Genomic DNA, 18,236 nt, shown 5'->3' with positions numbered 1-18,236 from the left:
AATATAAATATAAATATATATATATATATATATATATATATATATATATATATATATATATATATATATATATATATATACACACTGCATTTAATAGGTCTATGAATAAAAGAAAAATTTACAATATATTTTAGCCAAATATAGAGATATATAAAGTAAAAAGACTTAAAATTGTAATATGTCATCATTTATTAATCAATTAATATATTTATAATAACTGTTCAATATGGGCTCTATTTTGATCTTAAACCATATTAATCTATTTTTGAGTTTTTGAAAAAAAGGTACAGCAAGTATTACAAGTAGTTGAATTGATTACATTTGTAACTGTGTTGGAAACATTAGATAATACTTTTTTATTGTGTAAATTAATAATATTGGCTATGTTTGGAAGACAGCTATAACTGACTTTTAAATTATTACTATTAAAAATTTTGCAAAACTTATGTGTTTTTGGAAAATACTTTTTTCAATTAGATTTAAAATTTAAATTTAAATTAGATTTAAAAATTTTTTTTGCGACGTTGGTTTTTATATATTGCAAAAATGGAGAATTAAACCAAATAATGTTTTGATGAGGCAAGATTTTTTGGGAAAGTAATCTTTTAAATATACCCACTTGCTGCTAAGGCATTGTTATAAAATGATATAGCTCTAGCAAAAACTTCCTTGCTAGATGAAATACTGCTAATACAGTTAGATATCATAGTTGATATGAATTTAATAACACTAGGGGTGTATATATATATATATATATATATATATATATATATATATATATATATATATACATATGTATGTGTTTATATATATGTGTATATGAGTGTGTGTATATACTATGTATGTGTGTGTATATATACATGCATATATATATATATATATATAGACATATATATATATATATATATATATATATATATATATATATATATATATATGTATATATACACTGCATTTAATAGGTCTATGAATAAAAGAAAAATTTACAATATATTTTAGCCAAATATAAAGATATTTTTTTAGTTTTATAGTATTTGTCAAAAACTGTTGAGATAAAACAGAAGAAGTTGGGATAGAAAGCCATGAATTATATAAACTATAGTCTTATCAATTTTTACCTGGGTTCGTGTAAACGAAAAATCACTTTTATTTTCTGTTGCTGGGTCCTGTTTACCATCTCCTTGTCCATAGAACATTGCGCTTACCATCATTGAAGTCAGTAGCAAAGAAACTGCCACAGACAACCTTTGACATCTGGTAAAGTTACTTTTAGGTGAACGAGCTAAAACTGAAAACCATAAATGTTCATCAGAAAGATTATGTTTTGCTTTAGATGTAAAAACATAGGTAAAATCGTTTTGTTCTTCTACTGATGCCGCTGGTAAAACACAATCTACTGAATATGAGCCACGATCTATAGCAAGCCAACGATTTCCAATAAAAAGATATTGTTTTTCAGTTTGAAGATCAATAATAATGATGTTTCTGAACATAAATAAACTCTTTGTTTGAAGTTTTATGTTTGAATAAATTTTACATTTAGTTGTGATTTTATTTTTCATATTATCATTATTACTATTATTATTATCATTATTATTATTACTATTATTATTATTAATATTAAAATTATCATCAATTTTGTTATTATTGCTACTATTATTATCATTAATATATGAGTGAAACTTATTTCTTCAAACTTATTACTTTAAACTTGAAGACTTCATATTGTAAAATTAGATATGATAAATATAAAAAACTTAAATCAAAAATTTATTATGTTAAACACATAATTTTAAAACAAAACTAGAAATTGTAATATCACTGATGATGTCATACTGAATAATTTAGTTACGGGGGCCTAAGTAAATTTATCGACAAACTAAATTGGGAAAATATGCAGAGTGCCACTACATCAACTAAGGGTTTGAGTTAAAGCAGCAATCTTTATTTTGATTATTTTTTTGTCTTCTTTTTCTGAAAATAAAGCATAAACTTTAAGAATTAAAGCTATTTCAGTATTTTTATTAGTAATTTTCAGATTACTTGTAACTTCTCTTCCTAGAAAAATTATTTACCAAGAACTTTTCCTCTAACTCATCTCTTAAATCTTATGACCACACTTTTCCTGTCATTCCAAAGAAATAGATTAATCCACTGTTAACACTCAATTTGCTTCCATTCCTAAACTAACTTCTCACTTAAACTAAAACTTAAATTTTCCTAGGGCTTGTGGCTCAGAAAACTTTTCTGTCACAACCTTTTGAAAGTGTTCTCTAGAACTCTCTTTACTACTAAAAAAGTGCTTATCTGAATGATTTCTAGCTTTTTTTTCACAAAAATAAATACTAACTTGACACATGCAATAGATATGCATTTTCTGTCTGTTTATTGCATATATGAGAAATATAAACTAAATATTTTTATTGATTTTTATTATTATATTTTTATTTTAACATAATATAAAAAGTAATAAAACAACCGACATTGTGCTTTAAACATCAGTGCTTTGGAACTTTTTATTGTGTTTATGTTCCCTGAGTCATTGTTTTCTTTTTTTTTCTACTAACTCACAACCTACTTGGTTACATGTGGTTACTTGCAGCTTTGTTGCAGGAAAATATGTTTAAAAAATAAATATATACATACGAATATACATATTCAATACTTACTTTATGTACCAACCTCCACCACTATTATCATGCCAAAATCTTATATAATCTAAATCACCAAGAGAACTCTGTGTTGTCATTATAAACATATCACACCCTGATCTTTGAAAACATTTTCTTTCTGAACCTTTTAAACGCCGAACTTCACTATCGCCCATGTTACCTATTGAAAATTGTAAAAATTAATATTATTTTCTTCATTTGAAAAAATAAAAATAAAAAAAATATATAATTAAAAATATTATTTAAATATAATTGGTCAAAATTATTATTTAAACAATTTTTGAGAATACATTTGTATTGTTTAAATTTTATAGTATACTTTTGTTTGCAAAGACTCTAATAATCACATGCTTGGCTTGAGGGTATACATATGCATCAACTCAGCTATTTGTTGTGAAATTAGGTTCAAGTCCTTTACCATTTTTTTATGTGCTTCTGCTCAGCACCTCTTCACTCTATCACCTTTTTCTTTTTTTTCTCCTTCTTTTTAAAACTGCACCCTTTTTGATGTTATTTCTGATCAACTGGCTATGTCCTCTCTCTTTACCCCTCGCAAATACTGTTGTTATGGGTGACTTAAATGCTTATCACACTGAATGGCTTGGCTCTAACACCAATCACCCTGCTGGCACTAAAACCTATGACTTCTGCATTTCTCAATCTCCTACTCATAAAGTTAACTTTGACACTCGTTTTCTTGAAAACCCTAATCATTTACCTTCACTTCTTGAATTATGTCTGGTCTCTGATCCTAGCTTATCTTCAGTTTCTACTTTTTCTTCTTTAGGTGGTTCTGATAATGCAATGGTCTCTATAAATCTTTCATTTCATACTTCCTTTTCGGACTCACTACCATCACACTAGTAACTACTACCCTAAGCTGACTGGGACTCTTTACCATTTTCTTCCTTGGATTGATATCTTTTCTCCCTCAGCTGCTAAAAGTGCGTTATATTTTCAGTTTACTAAATCTCATATCTTATCTTAGAAGTTAGGCTCTAAAGACTTTTGAAAAACCTTCAACAGCATTATTAACAAGGGTAGGTATAACACTGCATCTCTTATTTTTGAGACTTATCTTATTACCTCTCCCAAGGATAAGGCAGAACTATTTGCAAAAACCTTTTCTTCTAATTTCACTCTTGGAAAGTATGTTGATCAGGTTGAACCATTGTTAGGCATTTAAATCACTCCACTTTCCGTTGCAAAAGTCATATATCAATTGAACTCTTCTGCGGCTTGTGTGTCCACATATGTTCTCCATAACTCACTTCAATTCATTCTAAACTATTTAATGAGTGCCTTATTGGGGGGTTGTTTTCCCGCATGCTGGAAAATAGCATAAGTTGTTCCAATTTTCAAAAATTCCAATGGACATTCGGACCCCTCTAATTATCATCCAATCAGTTTTCTTTCAGTTATTAGCTAGATCTTTGAGTCTTTGATCAACAAATTTCTCACATTTCATCTTGAGTCAAATAACTTACTGTCAGACAATCAATACGGTTTTTGATCCTCTTGCTCTATGGCTGAATTGCTAAATGCTGTGATTGAAGGCTACGGCTATTGCTGACATATCTAAAGCTTTCAACAAAGTTTGGCATGCTATTCTTCTCCATAAGCTTGCTTCATATGGTGTATCTGGAAAAGTTTTTGAGATATTAAATCAGTTCTTTCTAACCGCTTTATTAAAGTCAATCTTGAAGGCCAACACTTATTTCCAGCAACTTTTGAGGTAACTCAAGGTTCTATCCTTGTTTCTGTTTTGTTTCTTATCTCACTTCTGTAAAAGATTGGGGCTTGCAGTGGCTAGTAAATTTTAACTCCAACAATACTCATTTATTTACTGAAAACAACTATCGCAATAGTGTTAACATTCCTATATTAATGAATGACAACCCTCTTTATAGATAATCCAAGAAGACATTAAGAAAAGGACTCTTGAGTCCTCTTCTTTACGTCTTCTTGGATTATCGTTCACTACTGACTATTTATAGAAACTAAATAAACAATTGATTGCTAAATTAACACCTGCTAAGGTTGCTTTTCTTTATGGAGTGCGCCATATACTTACTCCTGATTCCATTCTCTACCGCTATAAATTTCTTATTCATCCCTGTATGGAATATTGTTGTCATATTTGGGCAAGTTCTTTTAATGATGCTCTTTCCCACCTAGACAAGGTACAAAAAGGCATTGTAAATGTAGTTGATCTTGCTCTATTTGCTAAGATTGAGTCTCTTTTCCATTGTCATAAAGTTGTATATCCTTCTCTTTTCCACATATACTATCATGGTTGCAACTCAAAGGAGTTATTATCTTTAGTTCCACCAACTAAAATTTATTCTTACTTGACTCTTCATTCAGCAAAGTCTCATTTGTGACTGTATCTATCCCTGCATGCTATAAAAACTTATATTTGTTTAGTTTTTTTCACCACACTGCAACACCTTGGAACTCTCTCCCATCTGCATGTTTTCCTGATTCATACAACCTACAACTTTTCAAGTCTTCTGTCAACTGTGTCTGTGCTCTATAACTCTATTCTTTTTTTTTTGTAATACCCAACTTAATAGTGGTTACTTGCAGCCTTATTTGGAATAAATCAGAATTAAAAAAAAATTAAAAAATTAAAATTATTTCATAAATATATATCAATTGACTTGTCTTACTTCTCTACCAACACTAATTCAGGCTCTTGGCATCCACTATCTATATATCGTTATAGTTACTTATCTTGAATTGGCTTTGGCTGTTGTTTTAACGCTCTGCTCTTTATCTGAAGTGTTGTTTAAGATCTGGCCGCAAGTAGATCAACTAATTGAAGAAGATACGACTTGAATTACAGCTAGATCTTAAACGACACTTGTGGCCACAATTGATTGAGGCAGGTTAAAGGTCATTTAGATAGTTATACTATACAGCCAGATTTTTAAACGACACTAAGGCCAGAATTGATTGAGGTGGGTTAAAGATCATTGAGTTAGTTTTCTTGTTGGGAACCCACCATCTCTTAATACCATGTATCAATACTCTTACCCTTTAACCTAACTGCCCACTTCCTATAGCTGCATCTACGTTTTTACTTTGGTTATCTTAAAATGGTCTGGTATTGTATCAGTATGTTGTTTTAATAGTTGGAAATCCACCCGCTACTAATACCATGAATCAATACTAGAATCCCTCTCTTTAAACCTGATAGAGTTGTTTTGAATGAAATTCATTTATTAATTAAATATTGATACAAATTTAAAATAGTACAGACTTTTATAGATAGAAACAGTATAAATTTTCATAGATAAAATTAACTTTATATTTTAATTAGTTCTACTACCTATTATTTAGTAGAAGAACTAATTAGTTCTTCTACTAAACTTGTTAATTTTGCTCTTTGGAATTTCTTCCACCTTTGAATAAATACTATATTAACACATAAACATTTTTGAAAATCTTTTATAATTTCTACCTTCTAGAGCCTGCAAACCCATTTTTCAAAAGCAATACAAAAGAATTTGTTTCAGTGTATCAAAATCATTAACCTTGTAATGTGTAAATGGTATGATACAACTAAAGCCTAATAAATATGTACATATGTGTATGCCTTACTTAGAAAATACACTGAGAGGCTTAAATGGTATAAGTTTGAACCAAAGCCTTTCCGGGTATTATGAGAACGCCTAATCCAAATTAGCTAAATGTGCGTATTCTGAATGAAACAAAAAGAAGAATAATAGTTTCCAAAGAACTAAACTTTGCTCATTTATATAGTGTCACATTTCTAAGGAAATATTTTAATCTGTGTCTTGCATGAGCTTTTTGTAAAGGAAAAGCAAAAATGTCTCATAATATCTCATATTTGCACTATTGCTCATTGTGTAGTGCTAGGGACATGTTAAAATTGAAGAAAGAAAATGAATAAAAAAAATAATGAAAATGTCATAACCCTATGAAAAATAAATCAAACAACGTAAGTCAACTAAACATTAAAAAAATGTGACTACAGGGTTTTAAACAGAAATTGTGGAGCATGCACAGTAAAGGTACAAAAGATACAACTAATTGGAATAACTGCAAAAAACTTTTGGTCATCTAAAATAATTTTACTTGAAAAATCATCTCATTATTAGCGTTGCAGCCCTAAAAATAAGAAACCAAGATTATCAATGTTGCTACCCTAAAAATAAGAAACCAAGATAATGCTCAAATATTGATGACTCACTATTGGAAACCTTTTTTTTTGCAGAAAGATCTTTTTAGAACTTTATTTTATTAATAAAATTACTTTTTACTAAATTTTATTAATAAAAGAACTTTATTTTATTAATATAATTTAAATACATCAGATTTTAAAGTTGAGTATTACAATATATAATATTTTTCTTACCAGCTACTGTAAAAAAGATGTTAGATTCTGTACCAGCATCTTTTCGATTTCCAGTATATACTATTATTTGATACATATAATTATCTTCATCCCGATTATCAAGAAGTGGACAAACACCAATCTAAATTTTAAGACTTTCTATCTTTAAATTATTTAACATAGTTATTTTCAAATTAACTCAACAAAATAAAACTATTATTAAACAAGGATGTTTTAGCACATACAGCCTCCTTTTAGGTGCAAGTTCTTGTGTTTGTGTTTCCTATTTGAGGGAAATTGATTTACAAAAATTATTTATTTTGAGGCTTTCCTTACCATTTTTTTAGAAGCTACCACTCTGCTAATGTGCAACTCATTCAGGTTTAAAAACAATATTTAATAAAATTAAGAAATAAAATATTCATTCAGTTGTTGTACAAAAAACAAAGGAGGTTATTTTTTGTTTTGTAGAAAAAATATTTTGCATTGGAAAAAAACAAAGGAGCTTAAAACGATAACAATTTTGGAAGAATAGATTTCTCAAAGATTATGGTTAGTAGAATGGATTTGTCAAGGTTCACAAAAAGTAAAACATGTTTCTCAAAGGTCATGTAAAAAACGGTCGTAAAAGAATTTCATGAGAATAATTCTTGGTTCTACTAACTTACTTGGTTTAAGTAAAAACAAAAATTAAACAATTAAAAACTAAATAAAAAAACAAAAACAAAAAATAGATAAACTAATCAACTAACTATCAATAAATAATTAACTATTAATGAAAAGAATGAAAAAAATAAAACGCTTATGCAAATGAATGATATAATGTTTATGCAAAGTTAATAAAATAAAGAAGAAGTAGGTTAACAAAAACGACTTTTAAGTTTTAATAGTATATATAATAGTATTAAATACTATATATAATTATATATATATATATATATATATAGGTATACATTATACCTACTAGTTATATATACATAGTTACTAACTGTTGTTTTATTAGTTTGCAGTAAATAATATATCAAAAAAAAAATACTTCATATATAAAAGTATAGACACTACATAGTTACTAGATTTGTTCTATTAGTATGCAGTAAATAACATAACAAAAGAAAAAAACAAAACAAAGAGACTTTATTTGCAGTATTTCTTTTTGATAAAGGTATATACAGTTTTTAAAAAGTTTTTACAGCTTGTGTGTTTGTTTGATCCAAGGAAAATGTATTTTCTTTCAATAATGATAATCTAAGCTAAAGTTTTGTTATCAAGTAATACACCTTCTATGGATTTGATGCTGAAAGACCGATACTTGTTTCTTAATTGTTAACAATAACACTAACAATAAAAAAAGAAATTAGTTTTTTCAATTTCTTAATCTGCTTGTTAATAACACTGACAATAAAAAAAGTTCCCTCCAATAAATCTTACAATACATCTTTGGTTATAATAATTAAACTTTTAACAGCAAACTTAGGTTATGGCCACTCAAGAACAATCATAGGCTTGTTTTTCTCAAACTTCATGGATTTTAAAATTTTTTTTAATAGGGGTTTATTTACTGATCTAACCTTTCCAATTGACTAGATCAGTTAGTTTATCGGAATCAGAGTTTATTCATAGAGTTTTAAAATATCTTTAAAATAAGTCATCTAATTAATCTCTAGTACTTAATAAACTCCTGATTTTCATTCACGTTGGAACACTAAAGAACCTAAATAGAGAAACCATTTAATCTAAGCACTTAATTTAGCTTCAATTTTTTTTGCAATTTTTATTATTGCAACAACCTTTTTTTTTTTAGAAAAAATCTATTAAAGTTGTTTTCATTGTTTAAATAAAACATGTATACTTTAATAAATATATTTTATTAAATCTGCTTAGTTTCATCCATCTAAGAGGTTTTTATCTTTAATTGAAATAAAGGTTTTTCTTGTCAAAATATTAAAAGAAAAACATAATCATCAAAAACAATCATTTGCAGTCAGACATCTGTAATGAGTAATTCAATTTAGAAATCATCCTAAAACGCAATATATTCTATAACTGTAATTCAGTAACATATTCTGTAACTCTAATTCAGTAACATATTCTATAACTGTAATTCAGTAACATATTCTATGACTGTAATTCAGTAACATATTCTTTAACGGCAATTCAGTTAAAAACTATATTACGTTTTGGTTTAACAAAATGTATAAAAATGTATAAACTAAATAATTGTTAACTTTGATTCAACAAAAAAACTAAAAACTAAAAAAAAATGGAAACATTAAACATTTAAGTTTTTATAATTGAAAATATTATCCAAAATTTTATATATTTTTATTATATTTTTCACTTATTTATTTCTATTTCCCTAATTGAAACTTATTTATTTTTATTACCCTAGTTGTCATTCATTTACTTGAGATCATGAAAAATTACAAGAAAAAACAAAAACCTAATTTATATTAATAACTTGAGCAACCGTTATCAAAAAAAAGTGTTCCTTATCAGGTGGCACTCTATAATTCAACAATGTTTTTATTGTCCATGAATACTTGCATTAGTATTTTGACAGAGTGAGATGCACGCAATGATTGGATACTTACAAGCAATAAAATTTTCTTATAACAACCTTGAATGGAATCTTCTGATTCCATTCTCTATCTCTACAAATCTCATATTCATCCTTGTATGGAATACTGTTATCATATTTAAGCTGGTTCTTCTAATGATTCTCTTTTTTTTAAAAGGTTTAAAAAAACAACTTAAACATAGTTGGGCCTGTTTTCTCTACTAAGCTTGAGCCTCTCTCCCATAGTATTAAAGCTTTTTCTTTTTCTTTTCTACAAATACTATTATGGTTGCTACTCAAAGGAGCATCATCTCTAGTTCCATCAACCAAAACTCATTCTTGCTTAACTAATTATTCAGCAAAGTTACATCAAATTACTGTATCAGTACTGCATACCTAGTACCTAGTGCTCTAAAAACTTTTATTTGTTTTGTTTTTTTTACTCGCTTCAACTCTTTCCCATCTTGATGATTTCCTGACTCATAAAACCTACAACTTTTCAAGTCTTCTGTTAACCGATTCATTGCTCTATAACTCTATTCTTTGCTTTCTAGTATCTCCCAACATTGCTTGCATTGGTTGCTTGCTGCCCTGTTGGGAGTGAATCAGAATAATAATTTTAAAAAATTGTTGTTTTATATTAAATTCTCTGGATTCTTGAGTAACCACACAAATAAATAGTTTTATTTTACTATAACATATTATTATTTATAAACTTTTGAAACTCTTTCCCATCTCCTTATGTTTTCCAAACTCATACAACTTACAACTTTTCAAGTCTTCTGTCAACCATTTCTTGTAATTTAACCTTATTTTTTTTTCTTGTAACTCCCAACTTAATAGTGGTTGCTAGCAGCCTTGTTGGGAGTGAATTTGAATTAAAAAAAAAAAAAATTTCACCCATTTTTTTCTCTCTTTGTAAATTAACAATTTTTTATAATTGCTAAAATTTACATGATTTAATTGGATTTAAATTAACACTTTTGTTTTAATTTTTGATAAATTTTAATTAAAAAAATATTTAATTTATTATAAATTTTCATAAAGATTTTTTTTTAGTTTCAAAAACAGTTATTACTTCAGTTTTAAAATATTTATTCATTTTTTGAACTCAATTGTAATAAACTACTCAATAGATTTTTAGGCAAAGACTTATTTAGATGAAGAATATTGGTATCATTAGCAAAATTATGTACCTTACAAAATTTAAACGATGTGTTTAAATTATTGATGTAAATTTAAAAAAAGTGGAGTGCACCTTGAAAAAATTTTAATTTTTTTACTAATTATTTAGTTTTGAATTTCGCACTCATCTTGTTTTTCTATGCAGCAGTCTTGTTTGTCAAAGTTCGTGTTTCAGAGTTATAGAGTTGAGAGGCAGTTGTAACCACAACTAAAGTAGCCTCCTAGATTGTAATGGCCTTCATGAATAAAGTCAACAACAAATAGAGCCACTTTAGATAAAGATTGTCAGGAAGATCATAAATGTAGATATGAAACAAAACAGGACCAAGGATAGAACCTTGAGGTACCCCAAAAGTTATTGGAAATGAAGGAGATTGTTGGCCTTCGAGGATGACTTTATTGAAGTGGTTAGAAAAAAAAAGTTTGAATATCTCAATAACTTTCAGATACATTAAATAAAGCAAGCTTATAGACAACACTAGCATGCTAAACTTTGTTAAAAGCTTTAGACATGTCAAGAGCAATAGCCCTAGCCTGACCGCCTCTATCTAATGCATGATTGTCTGTCAATCACAGCAGTTAGCAAGTCAGAACAAGAAGATCAAAAACCGTATTGGTTGTCTAACAGTAAGTTATTTGACTCAAAATGGGATTTAATTAGAAATTTGTTGATCAAAGACTCAAAGACATTGCTATTAATAGAGAGAAAACTGGTTAGAAGGTTGGTTAGAAGATTAAGTATGGTTAGAAGGGTTAGAATATTCTTTTAGAGTTGTTAAAAATTAGAGATGCCATTTTTAAGGCAGGAAAATAAGATTCAATCAAGCACTTATTAAATAGTTTAGGTAGAATTGAAGAGAAATCTAGAGAACACTTTTGTAAGACTATGACAGGAATGTTGGCTGGACCACAAGCCGAAGAAGGGTTTAATTGACATGTAACTTTTGCGATGGAAGCAAGAGTGATTTAAATGACTAACAATGAGTTAAACTTTTAAATTGGAATGACAGGAAGAATATGGCCATAAGATTCAAGAGTAGAATTAGAAGAAAAGTTCTTTGTAAATAGTTCAGCTTTATTATTGGGAGAGGTAATAAGACCAGTACCATGAATTAGATGTTAGACTAACTTTTCTTAATATCACAGTTAAAAATTTTCCTTAAGTCTCTAGTGCTTAACTTCTGAAATAAGATATGAGATTTAGTAAACTGCAAATAATGGAGCTTATTATCAGATACCATTTTTTCATTGATTTCTTGCAATAATATAATAGACATTAGATCATAAAACTGTTGTTATCTTAAAAAATAATAAAAAAATGATTGTGATTAGATTTAGCTGCTTCACAAGAAGGTGAAAACTATGGAGCTTGACTTGGAACCAATGAGAAGGAATACAATCTTCCACAACTGCCTTGATCTAGGAGATTATGTAGGAGGCGCATTTATCAGCATTAGAGAGAAAATATATCAGTCCAAGGACCATCACAATGAAAATCAAGAAAAGAATCCCAGTCAGCTTTAGGGTATTAGTAAGTAGTGCAATGATAGGGTGAGTCTAAAAAAGAAGTATGAGATGAAAGATTTATAGAGATCATTGCATGGTCCGAACCACATAAAGAAGAGCAAGGAGAAATTGAACACAAGCTAGAGTCAGAAACAAAGCACAAATCAAGAAGTGAAGGTAAGTAATGAAGAGAATGAGTCTGGAAAACAAGTCACAAAAATAAATGAAGCTATCTGAGTAAGGGATTGAGAAATACAGATATTATGGGTTTTGTGCAAGCAGGGACATTGGCGTTAAAACCAAGCCATTCAGTGTAATGAGCATTATAGTCACCAATAACAACTATATTGGCGGTAAAGAAATAGGGCATGGTCAACTAGATCAGAAATTACATCTAAAAGAGTGCAGTCTTGAGAAAAAGGAAAACAATAAAGAACAAAGAGGAAGATAAAAATAAAGAGGAAACACATAAAAGAATGGTCAAAAGATTCAAACTTGATTTTTTGACTTATTGGTGAATTTGATGCATAAGTATACCCCTAGGCCAAGCATGTGACTATTGAAATCTTTGCAAATTGAAGGATACTGTTATCATATTTAAGCTGGTTCTTCTAATGATTCTCTTTTTTTTAAAAGGTTTAAAAAAACAACTTAACCCGTCTCCATCAATACTTAGAATTCAAGAAGGAAATGCTGAACTTAAATTAGTCTTATAAAGAGCAAGCAAGTCTGGTGAATTTTTCATGAGGTAAGATTCAACTGACGGAAAATTACGTTAAAGACCACAAATATTTGTGAAAGATATATTGAAACAGTTAGGTGGCGGGCTCGGATTTCAATGTTCAACATTTTTGGTTACTTTCAACATGTTTAAGTTTAAAGAGAACTTGACTCATTCATAGATAGAGCACACCATCCCTATCAACAAGCTATGCAGAATTATGAAAGAAAAAAAATATTGTTAAGAGAATATTATTTACTTCTTAAGTTTATTATATATCAACTAACAACAAAATTAAAAAAAAATTAAACCTTTGAAAAATCTTTTTTATCCATTCTTCTACAAAAAATCAAACCAACTATCCACATGACAATAGCTATTGCAACTGTTACAGTAAGAACATATCCATTTTTAAGCATACCTAAAGTAGGCTTTCGTATAGGATTTGGAGCAACAAAAAGTCCACCAAACGAAGTCAAATGAGTGCATTTACATTTTGTAACTAAAAAACTTGTGCCATTAATATCAAGCTAAATTAAAATATAGATATAAATATAGATATTTTAATCTTAAAAATGCAAATTTTTTTTAACTTAATAGAGAGCAAGAAAAGTAATAAAAACCAAACCAAAATTTAAAAAAATAAATAGTATATATAAGTTATAATATTATAAACTATAATAATATAATGTTATAGTAAAACAAAACTCTTTATTTGTGTGGTTACTTAAGAATCCAGAGAATTTAAAACAAAATAAACATTTCTTTTTTTTAATTCTGATTAATTACCAACAAGGTAGCAAGCAACCACTATTAAATTTGGAGATACTAGAAAACAAAGAATGACGGTTGACAGAAGACTTGTAAAGTTATAGGTTGTATGAGTCAGGAAAACTACATGGGAAAGAGTTCCAAAGAGTTAACATGTGGGGGAAAAAACTAGACAAATAAAAGTTTTTAAAGCATGCAGGACAGATACAGTAAAAAGATGTAACTTTGCTTAATGGCGAGTCAAGCGAGAATGAGTTTTGGTTGATGGAACTAGAGATAATAGCTCCTTTGATAAGAACCATGAAAGTATTTCTAGAAAAGAAAAAGAAATGCAACTTTAATACTATAGAAGAAAGGCTCAAGGTTGGCAAAGAAAGCAGGCCCAACTATGTTTAAAAAGTATTTTTGGACCTTGTCTAAAAAAAAAAGAGCATCATTAGAAGAACCAGTCCAAATATGACAACAGTATTCCATACAGGGATGAATAAGAGATTTGTAGAGGTAAGTAATTTATTCAGAAGTAAATAAATGGCGAGCATGACAATGAGAAACGACCTCAGCTAAAAGCTAATTTAGCAATTGATTGTATATATGGTTTCCATGAAAGGTCAGTAGAAAATGATAATCCAAGAAGGCATAAAGAAGAGTGAGAGGGCTGTCGTTCATGAATATAGGAATGTCAACAGTATTGCAAGAATGACTTTAATAAAGCAGTTAGAAAGAAACAATTTAATAACCACAAATACTTTTCCAGATACACCATATAAAGCAAGTTTATGGAGAATACTAGCATACCAAACTTGGTCAAAAGCTTTAGATACATCAAGAGCAATAGGCATAACCGCCTCCATCTACTGCATGACGAAATCTTTCAGTCACAGCAGTTAACACGTCAGTTGTAGAATAAGAGGATTGAAAACCATATTGATTGTCTGAAAGTAAGTTATTTGACTCAAAATAAGACTCAAAGACCTTCCTATTAATAAAACGAAGACTGATTGAAAAATAATTGGATGGGTCAGAATGTTCACCGGACTTTTTGAAAACTGAAACAACATCAGTCACGCTTTATTCCAAAGGGTTAAAGTGTAGGGGAAAAACTAGACGAATAAATGTTTTTAGAGCATGGTGGGACAGATACAGTAAAAGAATAAGTCATAAGAAAGTGAACTCTGGATAACTAAAAATTATAGCTCAATGATAAGCACAATAAAAAGTTCTTAACATATAAATAACATATACAAACTTTTATAGTTTTTAACATATAAAAACTTTCAACTTCTACGAACTGTATAATTTTATATTATTAGTATTATTAACTTCTATCTGAGATAATTAACAAAAAGAGTTTAACATATTTGCATTTCAAATAACATTATTTCTTTCAATTAACAAGAACTTTCTGATAAACATTATTTGAAATCTGTTTTCAATTTTCTCAAACAACTAGTAAAATGTTTTGTCTCTGATCTTCAGAGTGTGAAGAGTTTGCAAACTTTTGTATAAGTCCAATGTTTCTGTCAGCACAATCATTTTTGACACTGAGATGTTTAACAAAAAGCACAAATTTCTTGTAAAAGAGTCTAAACTAAAATATTAAAACCACAAAACAATATCTCAAAACAAACAATTTCATAAACTTAAGCACCTGTGATAATAATAACTAAACAATATTTGCGCAGAAATTTGTTTTTAAAAAATTGCTTTTAGAAATATTTATGTATATATAAATAATTTTAAAAAAATTTATAGAAGATTCTTAACATATGCTAATTTAGCAATCAGCTGTATATATGGTTTACATGAGAAGTCATTAGTAAACAATAATCCTAGAAGACATAAAAAGGACTCAGTTAGAGGGTTGCTATTCATCATTGTAAGAAAGTTGAGATTTTATTTGAGTGTTAACATAGTTTAGAGAGAATCGAAGAGAGTTCTGGAGAACACTTCCGTAAGAATAAGACAGGAATGTTGTCAGGACCACAAACCGTAGAAGAGTTTAATTGAAATATGACTTCAGCAACAGAAACTGGAGTGAATTGAATGTCTAGCAATAGGTCAACCTGTTTAATATACTTGTCAAGACTGGAATTATAAGAAAAGTTCTTTGCAAACAGTTTATATATGTATATATGTGTTAATATATATATATATATATATATATATATATATATATATATATATATATATATGTGTGTATATATATATATATATATATATATATATATATATATAAATATATATATATATATATATATATACATATATATATATATATATATATATATATATATATATACACTACCGTGCAAAAGTCTCCGCTCATGTGTAATATTTGCAAGGAACAGTAAATGCAATACATTTTAGGATGATTTTAAATATATAAAAAGAATAAAATGTTAATATAAAAAGTTGATGAGGCCAAATCATAATTTTGCATACTTTTTCCTTTTCTTTTTGTTTCAAATAATTTTGTTTACCTTTGTTTTGTTGAGTTCTGCTGCTAAAAACATGGCAGAAATTTTTCTATATGAATAAGCTTTTTCACGTAAAATACATATAAAGTTCTTCAGTATTCTTTAATAAATTTAAAACTGCACAAAAGTTTTAACCAAAATATTTTTTGTAAGCTTAGGTTTGACAGTAGCATGATACTTTCCGGCATGGTAAGGATGTTTTCAGTAATTTTAATTGGTTGCTTTTAATAGACTTATGTTTATATTTATACTTGAAAATGGCATTAGTGTGCGCATTTAATGTCTTGAATTTAATAAAGAATTTGAGAAATGGTGAAAGTAAAGAAAGAATATTGTGAAGAACTTCGTGGCAAAATATGTATTTTACGTGAAGAAGGTTATTCATATAGAAAAATTGCTTCCAGGTTAAAAATATCCGAATCAGGTGTGAGATATGCTCTACAACGATTGCATGATATTGGCTCCAACAGTGACAGATCACGTTCTGGAAGACCAAGAGTTACATCACGGCAAGAAGATATGTTTATTGTTGTGTCCAGCAAAAGAAATAGAAAAATTCCAGCCACAATTTTAACAGCAGAACTCAACAAAACAAGGGTAAAGTCAGTATCAACTGATACTGTAAAAAGAAGACTAAGATCAGTCAACTTAATTGGACGCGTTGCTGCACGTAAACCTTTGTTGAGGGCAGTAAATAAGAAGAAAAGATTGGAATGGGCAAAAATGCATAAAAATTGGGGATTAGAAGATTGGAAGAAAGTTCTATGGACAGACGAGAGTAGGTTCGAACTTTTTGGTACCCGACGTCGCGTGCATGTTAGGCGTTTACCTAATGAAAGAGTGCTTCCTCAATGTATACAAAGTACTGTAAAACATGGAGGTGGTAATATTATGCTTTGGGGATGTTTTGGCAATGGGTTAACTGGAGATTTAGTTAAAATCACATCTACCATGGATAAACACATGTACCATAATAATTTGGTTAAGCACGCGATTCCATCTGGTATTCGTATAATTGGGAAAGGATTCATCATGCAGCAGGACAACGATCCAAAACATGCATCTGGATTATGCAAAAATTATTTGAAACTAAAAGAAAGGGGAAAAGTTTGCAAAATTATGACTTGGCCTCCTCAATCACCAGATCTATCACCCATCGAAAAGTTGTGGGATGAACTGGATTGGAAGATCAGAGAAGCAGGTGAAACATCTTTTATTAATCAGCAAATGCTATGGGAACGTTTGCAAAAAGCTTGGAATGAGATAACAGCGGAAACCATGAATAAATTATTAGCCCGAATGCCAAGATTATGTGCTGCTGTTACACGCTCCAAGGGGTCTCATATTGATGAAAATAAAATTTAACATTTACAACTTTGTATATTAACATTTTATTGATTTTATATATTTAAAATCATCCTAAAATGTATTGTATTTACTGTCTAATTCATTGTTGAATAAACAATTAAAAATAAACGCAATTTTCTTGCAAACTTTTGTTACTTTATTGAAATATTACAAATGAGCGGAGACTTTTGCACGGTAGTGTATATATATATATATATATATATACACACAGACATATATATATACACACACACACATATATATGTATATACAGCGGTGGCAAAAAATTAAAGACCACTCATTTTTTAGTTGGTTTCTTAATCTTTAAATTAAAATTAAGAAGATTCTAATTGACATATTAAATTTTTTTTAATATCTTGTTAATTAAAACATACGGATTAATGTGGTATAATTTTTTTAATCTAATTCTAATTAAATAGCGTTTAACTTATTAAAAAACTGATGAGTACTTATAAATTTTCTTTAAATAAATTAGACAAAATTTAATGACCACTTTCAAATCTTTAATTTGCACTTATTAAAAATAATAATCCATTATTTTTTTTAACTGTCTTAATTGCTTATTACATTGGCTATAAAAAAAAATGTCGAAACCTAAGTTTCGATATCAAATAAA

The 18,236-nt window shown here is 28.4% G+C and overlaps 1 protein-coding gene across 2 annotated transcripts in view; it reads right to left on the bottom strand.

The window, feature by feature from the left end:
- The window catches only part of LOC136084073 (uncharacterized), a 185,511-nt gene that overhangs the window by 37,268 nt on the left and 130,007 nt on the right, over positions 1 to 18,236 (bottom strand). For both annotated transcript variants that reach the window (XM_065804189.1, XM_065804190.1), the window contains exons 20-23: positions 13,316 to 13,534; positions 7,057 to 7,177; positions 2,670 to 2,832; positions 1,119 to 1,485 (exon numbers count right to left, since the gene is read on the bottom strand). In XM_065804189.1, the coding sequence (XP_065660261.1) occupies positions 1,119 to 1,485; positions 2,670 to 2,832; positions 7,057 to 7,177; positions 13,316 to 13,534 (870 nt within the window). The remainder of the gene's footprint in view (positions 1 to 1,118; positions 1,486 to 2,669; positions 2,833 to 7,056; positions 7,178 to 13,315; positions 13,535 to 18,236) is intronic.

This window comes from Hydra vulgaris, chromosome 08 (assembly GCF_038396675.1).
Source record: "Hydra vulgaris chromosome 08, alternate assembly HydraT2T_AEP".
Lineage (NCBI taxonomy): Eukaryota > Metazoa > Cnidaria > Hydrozoa > Anthoathecata > Hydridae > Hydra > Hydra vulgaris.
The sequence above is the reverse complement of the archived record's forward strand: the minus strand, read 5'-3'. Positions and strand labels throughout refer to the sequence as shown.